Source organism: Synchiropus splendidus, chromosome 10, assembly GCF_027744825.2.
Source record: "Synchiropus splendidus isolate RoL2022-P1 chromosome 10, RoL_Sspl_1.0, whole genome shotgun sequence".
In the NCBI taxonomy this organism is placed as follows: domain Eukaryota; kingdom Metazoa; phylum Chordata; class Actinopteri; order Syngnathiformes; family Callionymidae; genus Synchiropus; species Synchiropus splendidus.
In genome coordinates, this window is record NC_071343.1 from 12,683,438 (window position 1) to 12,704,260 (window position 20,823).

At 42.5% G+C, this 20,823-nt stretch overlaps 3 protein-coding genes across 5 annotated transcripts; 1 reads left to right on the plus strand and 2 right to left on the minus strand.

Moving 5' to 3' along the window:
* Nucleotides 1-34: 34 nt before the first annotated feature.
* LOC128765715 (MOB-like protein phocein) lies at nt 35-7,180 on the minus strand. Of its 3 annotated transcripts, XM_053876708.1 has the most exons (9): nt 7,033-7,180; nt 5,502-5,657; nt 3,494-3,556; nt 1,697-1,797; nt 1,578-1,620; nt 1,255-1,341; nt 1,095-1,174; nt 903-1,014; nt 35-830 (listed from the first exon to the last, which is right to left on the minus strand). In XM_053876708.1, the coding sequence occupies exons 1-9, from the start codon at nt 7,033-7,035 to the stop codon at nt 696-698; spliced, it is 780 nt and encodes a 259-aa protein (XP_053732683.1). In that variant the 5' UTR covers nt 7,036-7,180; the 3' UTR covers nt 35-695. The 3 variants fall into 3 exon arrangements, with proteins under 3 accessions (XP_053732683.1, XP_053732680.1, XP_053732681.1); XM_053876705.1 differs by lacking the exons at nt 5,502-5,657; nt 7,033-7,180 and adding an exon at nt 4,029-4,133; XM_053876706.1 differs by lacking the exons at nt 35-830; nt 903-1,014; nt 1,095-1,174; ... (2 more) ...; nt 1,697-1,797; nt 3,494-3,556 and adding exons at nt 4,850-5,091; nt 5,166-5,255 and having other exon boundaries at nt 7,033-7,163.
* A 730-nt stretch (nt 7,181-7,910) lies between these two features.
* On the plus strand, nt 7,911-12,890 carry hspd1 (heat shock 60 protein 1). The gene is made up of 11 exons (XM_053876703.1): nt 7,911-8,034; nt 9,462-9,637; nt 9,924-10,259; nt 10,322-10,417; nt 10,497-10,590; nt 10,680-10,848; nt 10,926-11,025; nt 11,097-11,342; nt 11,409-11,583; nt 11,779-11,957; nt 12,223-12,890. The coding sequence occupies exons 2-11, from the start codon at nt 9,464-9,466 to the stop codon at nt 12,382-12,384; spliced, it is 1,731 nt and encodes a 576-aa protein (XP_053732678.1). The 5' UTR covers nt 7,911-8,034; nt 9,462-9,463; the 3' UTR covers nt 12,385-12,890.
* Nucleotides 12,891-13,613: 723 nt separating this feature from the next.
* On the minus strand, nt 13,614-20,679 carry coq10b (coenzyme Q10B). Its single transcript, XM_053877838.1, has 5 exons — nt 20,581-20,679; nt 17,357-17,512; nt 16,731-16,923; nt 15,249-15,350; nt 13,614-15,177 (listed from the first exon to the last, which is right to left on the minus strand). The coding sequence occupies exons 1-5, from the start codon at nt 20,676-20,678 to the stop codon at nt 15,010-15,012; spliced, it is 717 nt and encodes a 238-aa protein (XP_053733813.1). The 5' UTR covers nt 20,679; the 3' UTR covers nt 13,614-15,009.
* Nucleotides 20,680-20,823: the final 144 nt, after the last annotated feature.

Below are 20,823 nucleotides of genomic sequence, written 5' to 3' on the forward strand. Positions count from 1 at the left end.
TGATCCATCAATGGTTTCATGTTTGGGGGATGAGATTTGTGAAAAATGGAATATCCGGCACATTAGACAGCGATATAAGAATGGAGTGGGTGGGGTGGGGGTGGAGGGGATTAAGAGAAAGAATATCAGACTCCTAGTACATGTATGAAGCTAGAGGTTAATCCTTGTTTACTACCGCACAAGTCACACCTATGCCGCGTTTGAGTAGCGATGCTAAGTCAGCGGGCTCGAGCTGAACCGCTTGATCAGACACCCCCTTCCAGAAGAATAGGCAACACAAGCAAAGAGAGAACAGAAGCAACATAAGTGAGTCGGGAGAGAGAGAGAGAGAGGGGAGGTGAGGTGGGGGGTATTTACAGAGCCGGTGCCGTCCGTGTGCCTTTGTCAACAATATAGGTCACATGATACGCAGGTTTTTTAGCAAATCCAGCTGCTTAACAGAGAGAAAAGGATCCCTAGAGGAGTAGTGTGTGTGAGAGTCAGGGGTCCGAGTGGACTCTGGGAGGATGGAAACAGGACACGGCTGGTCCGTGGAGACAGACACAGGATGGACATGGACAGTGTCACCAGACAGGAGCCCTAATACACTCAACCTTAGTGTGTGGATGCGTGTGTGGATGTGTGTTCACATCTGTCTCCTCCCTCAGGCAGCAGCAGCGTCGTCGTCGTTGTTGTTGTCTCCCGGTGTCTTGGTCTCAGGCCTCGCTCTCCCCGGCTGAAGAGGTGTTCTGCACCTCCTCCTCCAGTATGGGCACGATCAGGTTGTCCTTAGACATCAGGTTGTACTTCATCACGAAGCGTGTGAAGCGGTGACACAGGAAAGTCTCGTTCTGTCAAACAGGAACAATGGCTTCGAATCATTTGCAAACTTGACTCAACTCTCATTTCATCTTGAGCATCACCTCATATTTATCAAATATCTGGCGATGATGGAAATAGGCATGAGAGAATATCCTATAGATGCGGCGGCACACGGATCCCAGTTTGGCCACGGACGACTCCTTGATGCTCACCCTGAGATCGACAAGAAAAGAGGGGCGTTGGACTGAAAGGTCCATATTCAGAATCCAGTTTGATTTCGGATGCAGCTTTACCTGCTTGGGAAGTATTTGTTGCTATTAAGAAGGCAGGCAGCTCCGTCCAGCGTGTGCCTGGTGTAGTCGATGGCAGGGCACTGATGGAGAGAAGAGCTCACGTGAGCACGGGAGGGGGTGTGTGTGTGTTCAACAAAGTGGGGAGTGAGACATCGCTCACCTCTTTGGGAGTCTTGTGGGCAGCACATAGAAAGATCCACTGCTCGGTGGCAGTCATCTGGGTGCAGGTGTCTGGATGGCACTCGCTCTGAAGGACACCACACACACCAGTTCAGCAACGATTCAAGGACAAGTACCACTGTCTCATTCACTTGCTCACTCTCATAACGTAACACGTATTTTGCATCATGAGACAGATCAAATAAAAAAAGATGTGCGCTTCTATGTAATCCTGAATAACAGGCATGGTGACAATTCAAACTGTTACCATTTGAGCAACTCTAATATTCGTACACAGGCTTGACGGAAGTGTGAGAAACTAACCTGCAGTTTGACTGCTAGTCCATTGAGCTCCAGGCAGAATTGCCTGTGGGTCAAACAGGTGTTTTAGAAGAGAGTAGAGAAAATGCTTTAAAGGTACCGTCAGCTTCTTCCCCACTCACCGGAGGTGCTCGTACTTCCACACACCCTCATCCTGCCCCTCTGGAGGCTCAAGTATTTTGTCGATATTGGAGCAATCTGATCGAATGTTCTGCTGAATATACTGGAAAAAAGAAAAATTGATAAAAGGCCATTCTCTTCCAAAACTATGACACAAAGAAAACTAAATGTACTACAAGTTTAATCTTGTATTTAAGTGCTTGGAAAAAAAACATGCACTTATGCAGTACAACATCTTAATATAATATAATACACAAAATATTAGGGAGACAAAAATGAAGCTGATTCAATACAATCTGAAAATTATCTTCGATACTGTATTTAACCTTGTAAATACTCAATTGAAGCTTTCTTCTCATCTAATGAAAAAAGCTATTCACTTGAAAACAGAAAAATGTAAGTAAATCGCTGTAAACACCGATGACGTAAATGGTGAACACGTCCATAGTGTTCACCATAGTGTCCAAATGCTATTTTTAAACTTTTAATTTCAATGGCTGGAAATGCGGTTTGAAGAGTTTGTTCAATCTACAAATTGTTTGATTGATTTTCCCAATGAAGGAAATGTAACTTGACCCACTATAATGGTACCATCACTACCACTATAGCTCCATCACTTTACTGTTGATCTCTTGACTCTTTTTCTAACTGACAGCATGTAACTAAACCACATCAATCCAATAGAGATCGCCAAGACATGTGACCAACTGGGCGGCAACATCATCATCACAATGCAATGAATTATGGGTATGTTTGGCCAAGATAGTGTTCAGTCGTCCATAAAAGATACTGCATTAAAATAAAAAATCCAGTGGGCTAAAGGAAACAATGTGGGACCTAAATCTCGATGCAAAGAATAGGTATGAGGAAATGGCCAGGATCCTTGAGAGCATTGCGACTGGACTGGTGATGAAAATCTGCTGCCCACCTTTCAGCAGCCATAGATGAACAGATATACAATACTAAGTCTGATTCCCTCCACATACATGCAGTCACACCACACCTAGCATCGTAGTGTTTACAGATGGATGGGTCCAGGATCTGGAGGTTGTAAAAGTGAAGCATTAAACTGTTGTCAGTTCCAAGTTATTCTAATGTTTTTAGCACCACACTCACCACTCTGTCATCAGTCTTGCTTAGAGTAAGAATTCAACAAACAAGACAAGACGTATCACGTATAGGTTTAATGGTAAATTGTAGAAATTTTGTCTTGTTTTGCACTAAATTCTTGCAAAACATGGTTGTCGAAGCTACCGGTACTTGAGGCTTTTGGATGGTGTCTGACTATGTGTGTGTTTTCCACATAGGAAAACGAAAAAAAAGTTTTATGCCACGTCGATCATGAGAACAACTATTATACTGGACAACACAGCAGGTTGACGGCATCTAGCGCACAAGCAGTCTTTTCCTACACGCAGTCGCAGCTGGTACCTTCTGTTTGGCCACGGATTCCCACAATACTTTGCGTTCACTACTGTGAATATGTCATGGTGACGACACTGTGGCAATCTCAATACTCAACAGGTGAAACTACTATGTTCAACTTCAAGAATCCCATCTGCGCGACACAACACAGGAAATAATAACAACCTATTTTGGTATGATACCCCCAAGTCCAGACATCTAGACCAATTCATACGGACCAATACAGTTATTCATTCAAGGCATTGACAGCTTAGTTTCAGCTGCTCAAATATGTATAGGAAAAGGTATTAGAATATATTTACCGCAGTTGTTGCGCGAGGTCGCGGGTTATTTTAAACGATCTCCTGACAGATACGTGTAGTAAACAAACCCACCTGTTGGACCGCCAGGGTGCTGTCCATCTCCTCGAATGATTCATCCGGCCAGTTGTAGAAATCCTGCACACAAGAACAGAGTCAGCCCAGTCACAGGCGAGCCGCTCCCCATCGAGTGTTACCACCACAGGATGACTGTCAAAATACGCTCAATAAAACTGAGAGGTTTCAACAGAGTTGCGTTTGTTGCTCTTACAATTGGCCGGGCTGGAGCTAGTCCGCTACCGTTAAGACCACTTCCTGTGGTGGTAGGACGCCCCTTAAAACCGAATATGCCAAAGTGTCTTGCAATAAAGAAACGTATCTTACTCATGTCAGAGTTCTGTGCTTCAACTGACTGAACTATGACGGCGATCTTAGCAGGGTAAAGTTAGCAACGGCGACAGTTAGCTCGCAGCTAACTCGGGCCTTCCTGTCAGCGACCTTGCTCTGATTCGCGCGGTATAAACTATGTGTTTCCAGCGAAATGTTGTTTTGTCGCCGCGGGTGTTTGTTAGGTTGAGTATTGGGCGAGTCCCGGAGGTTGAGAACCCACCTTCGCCTTGGTTCCAGGCCGATTCCTCCTGAGCACTGCAGTACCCTCCGCCATGACCATCTCAACAGAATACCCGGATGTTCGTCAGCACCCGTCATGTAGTGGAGGACTGCTGACTTTTACCGTGGTAAGAGGAGACGGATCTTTAGATTTAGCTTCAGAACTCTACACTTGCCCGAACAATCCCGCGTTTTAGGTCAGGGCGCTGCAACACGAGACAAACTGAATTCCATCCATCATTGTTGTGAGGACCATCTCCTTTCATATGACAGATTTTATTCAACAATAACAATATGACAGAGAATACGTGGCTCTACCTCATAATAACAATGAGTTCTACCTTGTTAGTGATCAGTTTCTTGTGTTACTGAACATTATTTAGTTGCAGTGTGAAGGAGAAATGGCCTTCTTTATTTGAATGCAACTTATACATATACGTATATAGCAATAACTATATAATGGATAACTCATTTCAATATAATTGTTTACAATACAACAAGTATGTTTGACATGCTTTAAAATGTTTTCATTTTTATTAACTTTAATATTGTGTAATACGGTGTTGGTATACGGTTGTGTTTCATCCGTTATATGCACTTGCACAAGCCACTTTCCGGTTGATTTCCACATCTTCCTCTGGGTGGCAGCAAAGGACCAATTCTTAGTCATAGTAGACCGACACTTTACATAACAAAAAATGGAGGCAACGTATTCAAAAATAAGCCAATGGTGTTCACTTATTTCGGGTCCTTTATTAATATACCTTAGTACTTATGTATCCTTCATTGTTCCATGTACAAATGCAAAGAATTGAACTGTATGGTTATGAGTTTAAAGAATACATCTGAGTCGTTTCTCATGAGATAAGGCAAATAGCTCATCTTTATTATAACAAAAGGTGATTAGAATTATTTACAGTTGCAATGACGTAGAAAAAAAAAACAGACATGTATGAGGCAACTAAATTTCTCTGGTAACGATGACGATGGGATTTCAACATCGAACAGCCGCCTCATTCCACGTATTTTCCGAGAATATCTCCGTCACGAAACAGGAAGTAGTCCTAAAAAAGCATGAATAAATAAATGAAATGTGACAAAAATTATCTTAGATATTTTTATCAAGCTACAATGGTACCTTGTCATCCAGAACCACCTTGGTTCCACCATATTCTGGCAGCAGGACCTTCTCTCCAACCTTCACGCTGAGTGGTAGAACGTTCCCTTTCTGAAAACAATAAACGCTCTTCAATTCCTGATGAGTGATGATCTTTCAGTATATTAGATATTGAATTTATTTGGATTAAGCCCCAAAAATTCGAGTAAAACGAAGTTCATCTCTGATGGAAAAATTGTAACATTTTATCATTTAAGCATTATTCTTTGACAATAGAAAAGAAAACTTCAGGATCAGTTGTGACATATTTCAGTGTTTGTCTCCTTGAATGTGACGCTTGGGTTTAGCTGTCCTCACCTGGTTGACGGCTCCTGGACCTACAGCCACAACCGTCGCCTGCAGCACTTTTCCCTGAGACTTCTCGGGAAGCATGATGCCTCCTTTCGTCACGGTTTCAGCAGTGAGGCGCTCCACCAACACCCGGTCAAACAATGGAAGGAATCTTCTGAAGGCCTGTTGGTCGGAGAGAGAAATATTAGCGAAATACTAGTCTCTACATATCCTCTGACCTATTCATTGAGAATGAGTGGGAAAAAAGTCATGACATATAGATCAACACAACTGCGGTTTTACAAAGTATTTCAACAATTACTTTAAAGTAGATTAAGACGTTCCAAACTCACTCTCTAAACTTTTAAAGCAGCATTTTGTAAGTCACTTTCATTAAGTGAAGGGATCACAAGATCGTCGGTTTGATTCCAGCAGATGCACAAGTGACCTTGGTTGAAGGTTGACAGGGAGGGGGGCGGGGGAGGGAAAAGTTGAAGGACGGGTTACCCAAATGAATGGGGGTGGATTTTTGACCAAGAGACGGTGAAGGACAAGGCAGTCCTCACATCTCTGATAAAACAAGTTAAGAGTCGATGCCTAAAGTTTCAGGATTCTCCTGGTCGAACACAAGCTTAAACAGGAAGAGCAGACAGGGCTAGAAATCTCCCCCAGAACACCTGAGCTAGAACTAGATAAGGCTGTACGCGTTTGTCCAGAAGGTTCTCTGGGTTGCACAACCAGTAACTTATGATTAACTTACTTCACTAACCAAACCATGACTCAGCAAAAACACCCGCTCATTTTTAAACATTGAATACATGTATTCACCACTTCAAGCTTCGGATGCGTGACTTACTGTTGTTTGCATTTTATCAGCAAGTCACAAGGTCTGATGAGTCTCACACAGACTTTGATAACATACTATTAAATTACTGCAATGTCTTTTTTTTCCCCGAAGTTAAGTAAATACCTTTTCTCACGTCCGCACGTTTTACATATGGTCAGACACTAACACAGTTGAGTGTTCTCTCAGAATATAGATGAGCGGAAATACATTTTTAGGAGTATAATATACGATGAAAAATGACAATCTATGTTTTTAAATAAAAAAAAATGTGTGTGTTAGATTGCCAGATGTTGAGTTTACTGATCGTTGAATGTTTTTAATATGCTAGTACTATGCATTGTACATTGCAGGTATAGCTTTGCAAGTTCATATCTACAATTCATTTGCAGAAAGAAACTAGATCGTAAACCTGAATCGCAGGCCAGCCACTCAACGCAGGCGAGAGGAATGTCATTCCGTCATACGGTAAAACCAATGGTAATTTAAGACTTGATAAAAAAGCGACACCGAGTCCTTCATCGTCCCCCGTGGAGGCAAGAGAGCCCCGTCTCCCCATCAGCGTGACCTTGTGCTTCACAGACAGCGGCTAACACAGCAAGCTAACAGATGGAAGCTAGCCCTGCAAGAGCTGCAGAGGGATGTACGAAAACGACAGGTAGCGTGCCACATTCGGGCACCCAGTTCACGATCTTACCTCAGATAAAGTCTTACCATTTTATCGTCTTGGGTTGTGAGAGGACAGACCGGCACCCCGACTTCTTCCTGCTGCCTCTGACTAACTGAAGGGGAATCACTCCACGTGAGGAAACCTCCAGAAGCTCTGCGCACATGCGCAGTACGACCCTTCACCGGGAGGCTTCTGCAAAAAACGCGATAAGAAAACAATCAGTCATTATTTAATTGATATTCATTGATGACAACAATATCAATGTTGCTTTTTAAACAAATTTAGCTCAAACTGTAGCAGATTTACGGCAATTTAATGATTGCAACGTTGCACAATATCAACTTTGACCTTCATTTTTTCCTCCAATGGAGGTGGAGAAAATTCTGGAACGACACGCCCGGAAACATGTATACTGAAAATGAGTTACCTTGTCTAACGTATTTTAACGGCGAGGGAACATGAAAGGAGAAATAAAATATAAAATGTTAAATTAATATTAACACTTTACTTACTTAAATTATTTGAAGGGCAACATGCAAAAGAACCAGCTGGTTTTTGGTAAATATTTTAAACTTTTAATCGAGGATTTCTTATTCACTTCAATTAATAAATTCACTAGTAATACCTCTTGTTTTACAACAAATAATTCCTCGGTTTTACCCGAATGTGAAAAATGATAAAAGAGTAATCATGTACTCAAATATTCCAAGGCTGCGACGCCAAAGAATCCCAATCTAGTCAAAGGTCGCGAATATGATTGCTAATATTTCCTCATTTTAACTACTTAGAATCTTGGGTGTTAAATTAGGTAAATATCTAATCCGGAATAATTAAAAAAAAGTCAAAATAATAAGCGCATAATGACAATTATTTAACGGTCCTGATGAAACGGTTACGGATCTATTCAGAGTCCGGGGCTGGCCGGTAAGGTACCCGGATGTGAAAGGCCATGTGCACAACTCCCGTCTGTCCTCCTCCTTCACTCGTTATATCACCCGTCTGCCAGACGCGCGCCGTGTAGCACCCACAAGCCTCTATCCTTACAAGTAAGTACAGACTTTTTTCAAGTTCTTAACGTTAGTCTTAACGTTTGTCTGTATGCGTTTTGCGACTGTACAGGCGGAACACCGTCGTCATGGTTTGTGAGGTATCTCGGTTGCTCAGCGTTTTTTCTGATGGCTTCCATTTGCTCTCGCAAACATGTTTCACTTCCACCCTGCAAGGACAACTCTCTCAGCTGCTTTAACACTATTGAAATCCCTCGGACGGTGTGCGAAGATCGCAGACAAATGTTAAGAGTAAACCGGTTTCACGCCAATGCACTGCACTTCTCTCTGAAATGACGTCTCAGCCGTCGCCTGCTGCCTATAAAAGTCTCGGCTGTGAAGCCAATGTCCTCCATGGTACCGTTTCGGACAGGAACTGGTGTGAGTCGTCAGTCCGGGGATGCACTGGCACTTCCGCACATGCTTCTTCTGTGTGACCTTGTGACGTACGACCTGAAGGGGACACGTGGGTCACAGAAATTGGGGGGTACATTCCTGTCTCCATTTAATCACTTAAGTAAATCATCCGCGACTAAATCGAACGCAGAGCAGTCGATAAAACACGAGCAGTCGTTCGATTCATCCCCATTGTTATAGATTTAAAGCGTGATCATTGGTATTGTGTCATCGATCATGTTTAGTCGAAGTTGGGCCCGGGAAAAACTTAGCCAGTCTCTCCTTTTCGAACATAAAAAAAAACCCATAGCCATTTATAAAAGTAAAACCTTGAAGACGTTTTACGTCATTTAAATGAACTCGTGATTTGCGATTTCTCAACTTTTCACAGTTTTTGTTAACGTGCGTTTAGCAACTCTGGGAATGAAACATTATGGAATTAGAACGCAACTATAACCTAACGCGCTACTAATGATTCATTCATGTAGTCATTCATTCATTCATGTGCAGATATATTACCTTGCCACTAGGGGGAGACTATAGCCGTCACTGACTCAATCATTTACATGACCTTTTCACTCGTTTCAGAAAGTACTTCAAGAGAAATAATTAGTACTATTTCATTCACACAAGTAATGTGCTCAATGTCAGGTAACTCTCATGATAACTAAGACTTGCACCATTTGAGCTGATATGTATATAGACTTAGAGTTAGACTTTCTTTATTGTCATTGCACAAAAACGTATCACTGTATTATGGCAGCGAAATGTCTCCATCCTCCATTCTCCAGTTCCCAAAAGCTACATGTCCAAAATAAATAAATATCATATATATATATATATATATATATATATATATATATATATATATATATACATACACACATACACACACATATGTATGTCATTGGTTAAATCGGTTGATCAGGGAAAAATGCAAAAATAATGATCATTGTTGAGTTGAATGTGCAACTTTCTACAGTGTAGTGAAATGTCTTAATCAAATATTATATGCCGTTTGTTTTCTGCAGGTATGTTTCGTCTACCAACCGTCATGAAGCAGGTGAGGCCTGTTTGCAGGGCCTTGGCTCCTCACCTCACTCGGGGCTACGCCAAGGACGTGAAGTTTGGGGCTGATGCTCGTGCCCTCATGCTGCAAGGAGTGGACCTGCTTGCTGACACTGTTGCTGTCACAATGGGACCTAAGGTAATATTGAAATCATGAAACTAGAAACTACACAATACCTCATTGTACCTTTCAGTAAAAGTAGTCATTAGCACTAAAATTTAGTCGTGGAAGTAGAGGTATTGTATCTGTTACTCACTGAAAGTATTTGCTGAAACTGTATTTTACTATGTCTACTTTGTGTGCCTGACAGTAGTTAGAGGAATACAGGTCTTAATTGATAATTTGGGAGCACAATTACAGCAAAAAGTGTTGCAAGAAAAGAACTTTATACGCTTTTACTGAGCTCTCCTCTTTCCTCTTCCAGGGTCGGACAGTCATCATTGAGCAGAGCTGGGGCAGCCCAAAGGTGACTAAAGATGGCGTCACGGTGGCCAAGAGCATTGACCTGAAGGACAAGTACAAGAACATCGGTGCCAAGCTGGTGCAGGACGTGGCCAACAACACCAACGAGGAGGCCGGAGACGGCACCACCACTGCCACAGTTCTGGCGCGTGCCATTGCCAAAGAAGGTTTCGACACCATCAGCAAAGGCGCCAACCCGGTGGAGATCCGCAGAGGTGTGATGATGGCCGTGGAGACGGTCATCAGCGAGCTGAAGAGACTCTCCAAGCCAGTGACGACTCCTGAGGAGATTGCTCAGGTAGATGTCCCAAATGGGAATCATTAGAAAATGAAAATTCATTGGGTGGCGTTGGTTTCTAGGTTGCAACCATCTCAGCGAACGGAGACACAGAAATTGGAAACATCATTTCTAATGCCATGAAGAAAGTTGGGCGCAAAGGAGTCATCACCGTTAAGGTTCGATCAACTCATTTATTACATGTGTATGTCAACGTCTTGTCCTGAGAGGGTCAATTGCAACTTTTTGAATCTGTAGGACGGAAAGACCTTGCACGACGAGCTTGAGATCATTGAGGGAATGAAGTTTGACCGTGGTTACATCTCCCCCTACTTCATCAACACTGCCAAAGGTATGGGCAGCCACTAGCTGATGCATCGCTGAACTAGCTCTTCAAGTTGGTGTCATTCCTGAATCTTATCGAAAAATGTCATCTCCTAGGACAAAAGTGTGAGTTCCAGGATGCCTACCTGCTGCTGAGTGAGAAGAAGATCTCCAGTGTCCAGAGCATCGTTCCAGCCTTGGAGATTGCCAACCAGCACAGGAAGCCACTGGTCATCGTGGCGGAGGATGTGGACGGAGAGGCGCTGAGCACCCTGGTCCTTAACAGGTTTGACTCAACTGATGAATAAGCATTTTGTTGCTGATGAGTCTTCATTTTTTTTTTTTTTTTTTTTTTAATTCTAGGCTGAAGGTCGGTCTGCAGGTGGTGGCTGTCAAAGCCCCGGGATTTGGAGACAATAGGAAGAATCAGCTGAAAGACATGGCCATTGCCACTGGGGGCACTGTGAGTCTACTTTTGAACAGCCCACAAGTCAGGATCTCTACCAGTCAGGTTAACTGTTGGTTTTATTTCAGGTGTTTGGTGACGAGGCCCTGGGACTGGCTCTGGAGGACATCCAGGCTCATGACTTTGGTAAAGTTGGGGAAGTGCAGATCACCAAGGATGACACCCTGCTGCTCAAAGGAGCTGGAAACCCTGCCGAAGTGGAGAAGCGTGCGGCAGAGATCGCTGAGCAGCTGGAGAGCACCACCAGCGACTATGAGAAGGAGAAGTTCAATGAGCGACTGGCCAAGCTGTCCGATGGTGTGGCCGTGCTCAAGGTGCGTTTGCATGCGGAATCCACCTAAAAACATTTGAAAAACTAACTTGATACTGAATGGGGTCAGATCGGAGGAACCAGCGACGTGGAGGTGAACGAGAAGAAGGATCGAGTGACTGACGCTCTCAATGCCACTCGCGCTGCAGTTGAGGAGGGCATTGTTCCTGGAGGAGGCTGCGCTCTGCTGCGCTGCATCCCGTCTCTGGAGGGAATCAAAACTGCCAACGCCGACCAGAAAATCGGTGAGGAAATAAGAAGCACCTAACAGTTGCCTTGGAATTCTTCATTTAGTCTCATTTAGCCAAAATGAGAAATGCAAAAAAAAAAACATTGTCAACTCAGATCTCACTGGATTAGTTTGAACAAAATTGATAATTGAATGCAAAATGTAAGTGTTTGGCCTTAAATTTGACCTCTCAATTCCTTGCTGTGTTCAGGAGTGGACATCATCAAACGCGCCCTGCGCATCCCAGCCATGACCATTGCCAAGAACGCTGGTGTTGAGGGCTCTCTAGTCGTGGAGAAGATCCTCCAGGGCCCAGCTGAGGTCGGGTACGATGCGATGCTCGGGGAGTACGTCAACATGGTGGAGAAGGGCATCATTGACCCCACCAAGGTAAGGCGGAACTGGATGGACATGTTGAAGTGTAATGAAACTAGAAATCCTTGATGTATTGAAGTAGTCTTCTTTCTTATGAGCTCCATTTAATAATCCAAACTTTGGTTTATCAAACACTATTTCATGGTCTTGACAGGTTGTAAACATGACATCGGCTAAATGTGCACTCTGTGTCAAGTGTTATTTCAGTGGTTGACATTGACAGTGGTCTTGTAAATGAGAGGAGTTCACGTCCTAAAGAAACCTCCGACTCCCCCTACAGGTGGTGAGGACAGCGCTCCTGGACGCAGCTGGTGTGGCCTCCCTGCTCTCCACAGCTGAGGCCGTGGTGACAGAGATTCCCAAGGAGGAGAAGGAGATGCCAGGAGGCGGCATGGGAGGCATGGGTGGAATGGGAGGCATGGGCGGTGGCATGGGCTTCTAAGTCGTTCCTCCTGACTCTTTCCGAAAGACTTAAAGGGCAGAATGGTGCAGCGGAAAGCTTCTGCACCCATTCCACCGAATCTGTCCTCACCGACTTGACCAAGTTTGCGATTGCTGCCGCAAAAATGGTTAACGCCCACAACTACAAACAGTTCCGCCTGAAGGAGGCCGACTATTCTCTCGTTCATACAGTCCGAGAGCCCGCAGTGTCCAGTAATGGAACCAGAGCCCCCTGTCACAGTCGCCATCATCTTCATCCATGAGAAATGCTGGACGTTTTATTTCTCCATCTGTTGCTCTCTAACATCGTCTGAAACTGCTCTCACTCTAGTGCGCCGTTGACAAAGGTTTGAATGAAGAGTGGAATGTGTTGTCCTCAATGTTTGTCTTTTGTTAATTTTTTTGGTTTTTTTTATATATATATAATGTGAAAGTTTTCTCCTGCTGATCTGAAGTGGGTTAGAACTTGTCAGTTGATTTAATTAAAAGAATTTTGTCATAAAAGCATCATGTCTGTGGAGTGCCCTTCTTTCGTTGAGTGACTGAGGAGAAAGAAAAAGGCAAGCGGACACGAGTGCCTGAGGAACATCACAGAAGGCCTGACATTTCTGTTACACTGTTCATATTGTTAAACAGACTTGTATTAAGTTTATTGTAAATGGCCTTAATAATGAGTCTGTTTCAATGTAACTAAAAAGACTCATTTCCTCTTCTAAATATAATAACCAAATGTGTTGTTCGTCGTATAAAATAAAATGTTTTTTTTCTTCTTTTAAATAAGTTTTTCTCCAGTTTTGTGTCATTTCTTTCTTGACCAAGGACTTCTAGCAGTTGCTGACTGTCAGATGAGCTTGTTTCGCGGACACAGTCAAAAATAAATACAGCTGAGCTACATTGTAATTGGTAACAAATAATTCTTACACATTTCTCCATCAAAAGCTGCAGTGAACCGAATAAACTAAATTCATTAGCAGGTTGCTTTCTGCTCTGACATATTGGAATTTGTCCTTGGTATCAATGAAATATAGACTACTTCAATTTGTTCGTATAAATATCATCCAGTCCTGCTATATATTTTGCAAGGTGCGCGCTCGTGAGTGTGTATAGACACGGCAGCTCCTCTTCTTACCAGTAGCAGCAGGCTATTCTTGCCCCTCACATGATGACACTATATCTGTCCTGGCCGGGGCCTTGAACCCCTGTCTGCAGTATTAATAAGACAAGGAGCCATTTTTGTAGAAAAGAAAATACTTTATAAACCATGCAGTCAGTTTTAAAACACACCTTTGTTTACACAAACCCCGACGCCCATTTAAACAAACAAAGTTCACCCATGTCTTAAAAAGCAGTGTACATATGCTGATGTGATATTTACACTGGCTCTCAAGCTAATAAATATGTTAATGATAAATACGTCGCTGGGGGACAAGAGGCACGATGTAAGTGGTGCTGAATTGTGACGCTGGTTGACAGAGCAGGTCAAGGTGGATGACCTGGACACAGCTGGACCCGACTTTTGCACTTCTTACATAGCTGCGTTAAAAATAACACCGAGATATTGCACACTTAAAAAACGTCCAGCATCGAAGAGGATTGTGTAACATAAAGATGAACCCCTTACTGAGAACACGGTAAATGAAGGTGTGGATTTCTGAAAGACAACACAACACTGAAATGAAAGTTTGTCGACAGGGTGTCTAACATGCTTCTGCCCTTTCATGCAAAACAAGGAGAACAATGATATTGGCACAGCTGGTTCATTTGACCTGAATAATTTTGCCAAAGATATTCCAGGTTTGACCCGGTACAGCTCACCTTCCCAGCAACTCCTTCCTTCAAAGACTTAAATTTATCATCTATATTTTGTCAAAACTGAGTAACAATATGATCCCAAATTGAACCAAGCGGTGTTGAGTTCAATGTAGTTCTCGTGTCACATGACAATAAACACCAGCTCTTCACACCCCCTGCTTATTTTTACCCACATGCCACCACTGCTCCCAAGAACGTTATTATATTTGACATCTCATTTTGTTTTTCCATCGCCACAATGACCTTAATATTTGAACATATAACAAAATGATGAGTCGAAAACGGCGTTAAATATACAGTAACTTAAGTTTAAAGTTTAAAACAGGCAGAATCTCAGATTAGCTCTCCTCATGAGGCTCACTTCCTACTGTCAGATTAATACTGCTTTGATTCCTGCCAACACTCTCCCATGCTGCTGTAAATAGATTGATCCTCTGACACGTGACCTTCATCGTGAAAGGTAAGTTCGGTGTGAGCCGAAGGTTTGCACGGCGAAAATTCAAATTTCTTTAGGAAACAAACTAGTGTAATGGATGTGGAGTAAATCATGGTTCTACTGTTAAAAAGGGAATAGTTGGCTCTGTATGTGCAGGTGATGGCTGCTAGGCTAATATTGTGCAAGAGTTTCTGCCTAAACAGACGCACAAACACGAACCAGCATGGTGACTTTTTTTGGTTAATCTTTGTGTAATGGAAAAGACTGTCTCTAGCACCTGTTTCTTAACCAGGGAGTTGATAGGTGTTAGAACTTGGTCGGTGAGAAAGGCACGGCTGGTTTTGGTTAGTCTCTCGGCGTGTGTGCAGTGGTGGGATGTTACGTGTGGTGGACCTCGTGGAACATGAGCTCACGAGGAATGGGCGTCTCGGCTCCGTGTATCTTCGACGCCCGGCGCTCAAAAGCAGAAACCATCTGTTTGACCACCTCGTCGAAGAAGACGTGAGATAGCTGGGAGTGGATGAGGGAACGAAACTCGAAGGAGATCTGTGTAAAGAGAGGGGTTTTGTTCACAAGTGAGACGAAGGTGGCGCCGCTGCGATGGCTCTTTTACTTACAGCGAAGTCCACGGTGCAGGTACGAGGGTAACCTGGCAGCCCGGGGCTAAAACGCCACACTGTTTCCAAGTGGTTGAAGATTTTACCATCAGAACAGGAAGCCTGAGACACAAAAATAACAATTTTTACTGCAGTATTTGCTGCATCTGAGTCCTGGGTTAGTCCCAACTGCCGCTTATTTGTTCCATTATGAAACCGATCATGTCAATAGGCAAGACCAAAATAGTATCTTGTTCAGACACAATGTCAGCGCAACTTCCTCGCATGCGAGAGAGCAGCAGCACATTTCCTTTTCTCGCTAATGCAAGAAAAAATGTTTCATTCTACTACCTACAGATATTCAGGCTATTTCATTCCCTGCCGAGAGCCATATTTTAATATTTTGGTTCAAAAATGACTGGTATTTTAGCTGAGTTAGAAGTAAAATGAGACTTATTTTAGTGTAGTTCCCGTTATTCTTCCCACAATCTAGAAATGTTGTTTGCTTTGGCAGCATAGCAACAAGACATGAAATACATCCACAAAAAACACACACAAATAGACTAAAAATGTGTTGGGTGTCAAATGTAGGGCACTAAAATAATGGTAATTCAAGAAATGACAGTGTCTCTATGTGCAAGATGTATTTTTTTTTTATTTAGTCTCTTTTTTTCTCTCTGTCATTTTTTTTCTCCTGCGTTGTAGGTGCCAAGCCTAATGAAGAGATGAGGTACAAGGAGACTAAAACAATAAAATCGTCGAAATAACCTTGAGCTTTATAACTTCACTTTTCAACAGTGCATACTATTTCTCTTCATGTGGAACGAGGTGATCTTTTAAAGGCTGTGTATAGGCAGTATATATATGAATGTAGTCGTGTGAAATGTGCTGTCATAAATTAAATAGTCTCTGTTCCATAAATGAAGTTAGGATGCTTCTCGTGGCTTGTTAAAGGAAACAAAAAAGGAAACAATCTTTTTTTGGTTTTATTTTGTTTATTTTTTATTTTGTTTTATGTCACAGAGACAAACTTGATGCATTTCATGTTTGTAAGTTTATGGTAACTCACTCTCAGTAATGAAATAAATAAATAAATAAAATTGAATCTTTTTAAATAGTTTTGACTTTGACCAGTCACTTTTGAGAAATTTTTGTTTACTATATATTGCAATGGAATAATGGACACCACTGTGTTAGAATGTGTATGGCATCGTGAAGGTGTTGCCGATACACGGCCTGAGGAGGATGTCAGTGATGGACTGCTAAACCAGGACCTTGAATATTGCCCTTAAATCTACCGCTCTGAAGCAGCCTCTGCATAACAACAGTAGTCTAGGAGAAATAAAAGAAATAAAGCAACATGATTCCTCACATTTGCAAGCAGTTCTGTAAGTAAGTAGCTGTAAGTAAATGACTGTTTGGTCATAAATAAAATCGGTTAATGCAAATGAATGCAGCAACTTTAGGAAGCCAACAGAACTTGAATATCTTGTCACTGCCTACCTTGACCAGGTGGGGGCGCACCGTGGTTACAAGAGAAGTGTAGTTCTCCACCACTGGCGGAAAGCCCACAGTCAGCTTGGCCTTGCAGAAGCCAGCTCGCTTGAACACCACGTCCGACTTCTTACACCAGGGGACAAAGAGGCGATAGTTTTCCACTCCAGCCACCACTTCATAGATCTCCTGCATGGAATACCTGTTGAGTTCAGGAGAGAACAAGCGTGAGGACGTCAGACGTCAGATGGAAGCCACATGCCAGGAACCAAATGTGGGTCACCAGCTGTGACATAACAGCAGAGAATTCTTGGCTCAGGCACAAAGTGGGTCGGCGAACGAGAACGCTGGAACAAGGGGCACATCAAGGTGAAGCAAGGCAAGTTAAGACGTGAGCAGGGTGATTAAAGGAACTAAATAAAGCGTCGTTCTCATCGATGCCTGAGCGGGGAAGAGAGCGTCTTACACAACACTTATATAACTGTGTCAGCTGAACTAGCTGCTGGGTTTATACCAACGGATTTAGTGACTGTGGAGCAGGCTTTGCACTTATTACCACTTTGTTGTCAGAGTGAAAGTATGACATGCTGAGAATAGCACAATGGATGACGTGAAAGCAGGCTCGAGGTACACACCCGATGACACGTCTCTCTGAGTATTCCTTTCTTTTGGAGAATGAATCAGCCAGGTTGAAGAAGCTGCGCGCCGGCAGGACCATTCCACGGGCGGGCATCGCGGCGCCCAGCAGCGACGGCGCCCGCGTCATCAGGATCCCGCATGACGACAGGTATCTGATCCCAGACAAGTGCAAGAGCAGAAAAGTGTGTTGTTGAGCTGCTTTCACCTTGACCCAAATCCATAACAGCCAGACATGTTATTGTTATGTTATGATCTAACTATTATTTAACATTATCATGAAACAAACCAGTGGGCAGCCACGCCACTGAAACAGGAGCCTCTCCATGGAAAACCCTTGCAACACTTGCCAAGTATTTGCCTTTCAAAATCCAGCACGTCACACAGCCAGGGGTCAGTGACACTAATATGGACCCAGGAAACTTACACGGCCTGCTGGCGCAACAGCAGCACCCACTGCCTTGACAAAAATACAGTATAGACCACAGAGCGTGTTTAGCACTCCTATCTAATATTGTGTCAATTTATCTGAATGGAATTGGACACTACTTACCACAAGAAGCCCCTTTTTTCAATTTGAATGAATTTGGTATATTACTGAATAAAATGATGGATCCATACATACATTTAAACAACAAAATATTGTTTATTCTGCATCAGTTTGACAATAGCACAATAAACCACGATGGTGTCTATATTCAAGTCTTCATATCACCTTATTTAAACTAAAGCTCTTTTAATATCTTACAAATATTTGTATAAGAATTTCTATTTTATAAGAATTTCAAGTCCATTCAGAGTAGTGGAAACCCTGGCCATTGTGTAGTGAAAAACCTCCCTGAACAAAAGCAAACAGAAGCTTTTGTTTGCTTTTGTTCAGGGATTCCTCCATGTTTGTTGTTGTTGTTCTCATCCTAGCTGCCACCTGTCTTGTGCATCGGTGTGATCAGTGGACCAGGAACTCCTACACTTACAAAGGTTCCCTGTTGTCTGGAGAGCAAACTGTTCAATTAAATTAAATTAATGTTTTTAGTAATAATTGTAATAATTTTGTAATTAATTAATCATAATTAACTCATTAAAGTTCCACTACTAGAAACTACACTTGACTCCTGACCTCTGCTCTCTTCTGGTGATATAATAGTTTATGAAATTCTGATGTTATATTCACTGACAGTGACACAGGAGCTCACCATATCCAACTGTTGAGCTACAGGAAGTAGCAACCGGCATGTGCCACCTTATTGTTACGCTGTACTGATTCAACCTGACAACTCATTTCATTTCATCATTCACTCTGAATAGCTTCATGTTTGTCATGTTCTTCAAGTATATCTGTATGTTCCTAATACTACTTTCTATTTTGCGGTTTCAAATGAAATATAGGCGACAAGACTTGTTCTACTTCAAGACTCAGATGGACATCATAGGTCTCTCTGTACACAATCACCAGGCTGCAATACATTGTTTCTCAGTGCAAAACTGCTATGAAAGCAGTGTTTGAGGAAGAGCATGTCGCAGATCTCATCTCTCGCACATTTCCATAGTTGTCGTCAAACAGGTCTTTGATATCAAGTGAGCAAGTGGTGATGAGAAAAGTGAACAAATAAACCAAAACTGGCAATATTGTCTAGTCTTTAGTTAGTCCACGTTTCTGAAATGTAAACAGTAATAACAGTATAACGATTCACAGTGAGCCGTGGAACCCCTATTATCTTTCAGGAGACTACCTAACTGCACTTCTCATCATTTTCAACTTCATATTTTACTTCTCAACAAAATGGTTTTGCAGTCGGCAGATGTCACTGACCTTTGACACTGACTAGCTCCATTGAAGGATGCTGTAGATTTAACTGTGTTGAAAGTCAAAGCGCTGAAATTGTTCAGTCTTGCTAATGCTATCGTGTTCCAAAATGTCCTTGGCAGAGCAGAACAGCTTTCTAGGCACATGCGTGACCATCCAGGCCCTTGTGATGCCACTCAGCATAATGTGACAGGAACACCATTGCCATGAACTTCAAGCTAGATGGGCTGTTCTCTGCTTCTCGTGGCCTGCTTTGGCTCTCCAGTGTGTTCCCTCACAGAAACCTGAATCTGAAATTCGAGGCACCTGACACACTTGCACTTCTCTTTTGACAGGCAGGTCAGAAGCAGTGCTCCTACCGAGCCCTGGAAATGTAAATATATCAGTAATAAAAAATAACTTTGGAAGAAGAGAACAGACGTTGAAATGATACTTAATGGGAATAATATCCATCTTATACATGTTGCACACACACATAGAAAGTCAAGATGATGATGATCAGCAGAGAAAAACCAACTGGCTATTACATAGTTATTATGATAAAATTATGTTGGTCATAGCAGGTGCCCCCATGTGATTTGTATTTAAGAGGCCTTAACAGAGTTATTAAAAAAATAGATTTATTGATCTGGTCCTACAGGTGGGTGTAATTCTAATGTGTTTAGCAACAACAGTTCCTATGAAGAATTCAGTTTAGTTTGCTTTTTACCAGCTCTGATCGGCTGCTGGAATGTTGTAAATCACCCTTTGTGAAAGAAATTGAAATTTTCCTTATCTGTGCTATCCATGTTACTGGTGTTAATATCATGACAAACAAGCAACAAAGACGTATTACAAATTGTATTATTAACACAGTAGGTTCACAATAAAGATCCACTCATGCATGGCACTACTATCTTTATATTGACTTACTCTTATTAATACAGTTTAATTGAATAATATGCAGCAAGTTATATATTATCTCTGTAGTTTAAACATAGGGGTAGCAATACATTCTACAACGAGTAGCAAGAGCAAGTTCAATGTTTTGAAGGGAAGTCATTTGAAGTTGGACAAGCGAGTCCAGCTACAAATGACATGAGCACTGTTTTTATGTATATTAAGTTGTAAATATATGTCTTCATAACTAAACAAATATGTTTCGGTGGTCGATCTCCCCATTGAGTAGAGGTATTTATTATTAACTGTTCAACTGTATCAACTTTTTTTCGAAAAGAACCACTGTCAAATCAAACTACAAACAAAATGTTATTCACTTTAAAGGATCGCGACCGAAATGTCTCACTTTTTGCCAGAGTGACATCGAAGCAAAGTAAACTGTTAAGTGTTTCAAACCGCAAGCGCGTCGGAAACAACTCTCCCCTGGAAATTGCTGCCTTACAGACCATTTAGAATAGTCGGGACGGTTTTCACTCTCACCTGACGTTGTTTTTGGGATGGATTTCTCGACTTGCACCGCTCGGAAGTCTGCTGAAGCACTCGGCGACTCTCCGCAGGCTCCGACTCCCTCTCGCCATCTTCGCTTCTGCGGCGGCCTCCGTCACACCAAACGCTTAAGGACTCGGAGACAGGTCCCGCCTCTCTCAAATAGCCTTCTGTGATTGGACATGTGCTGCACATTAGCTATAACTTCATTGGCTATTGCCAGTGTTGTTTATGAAT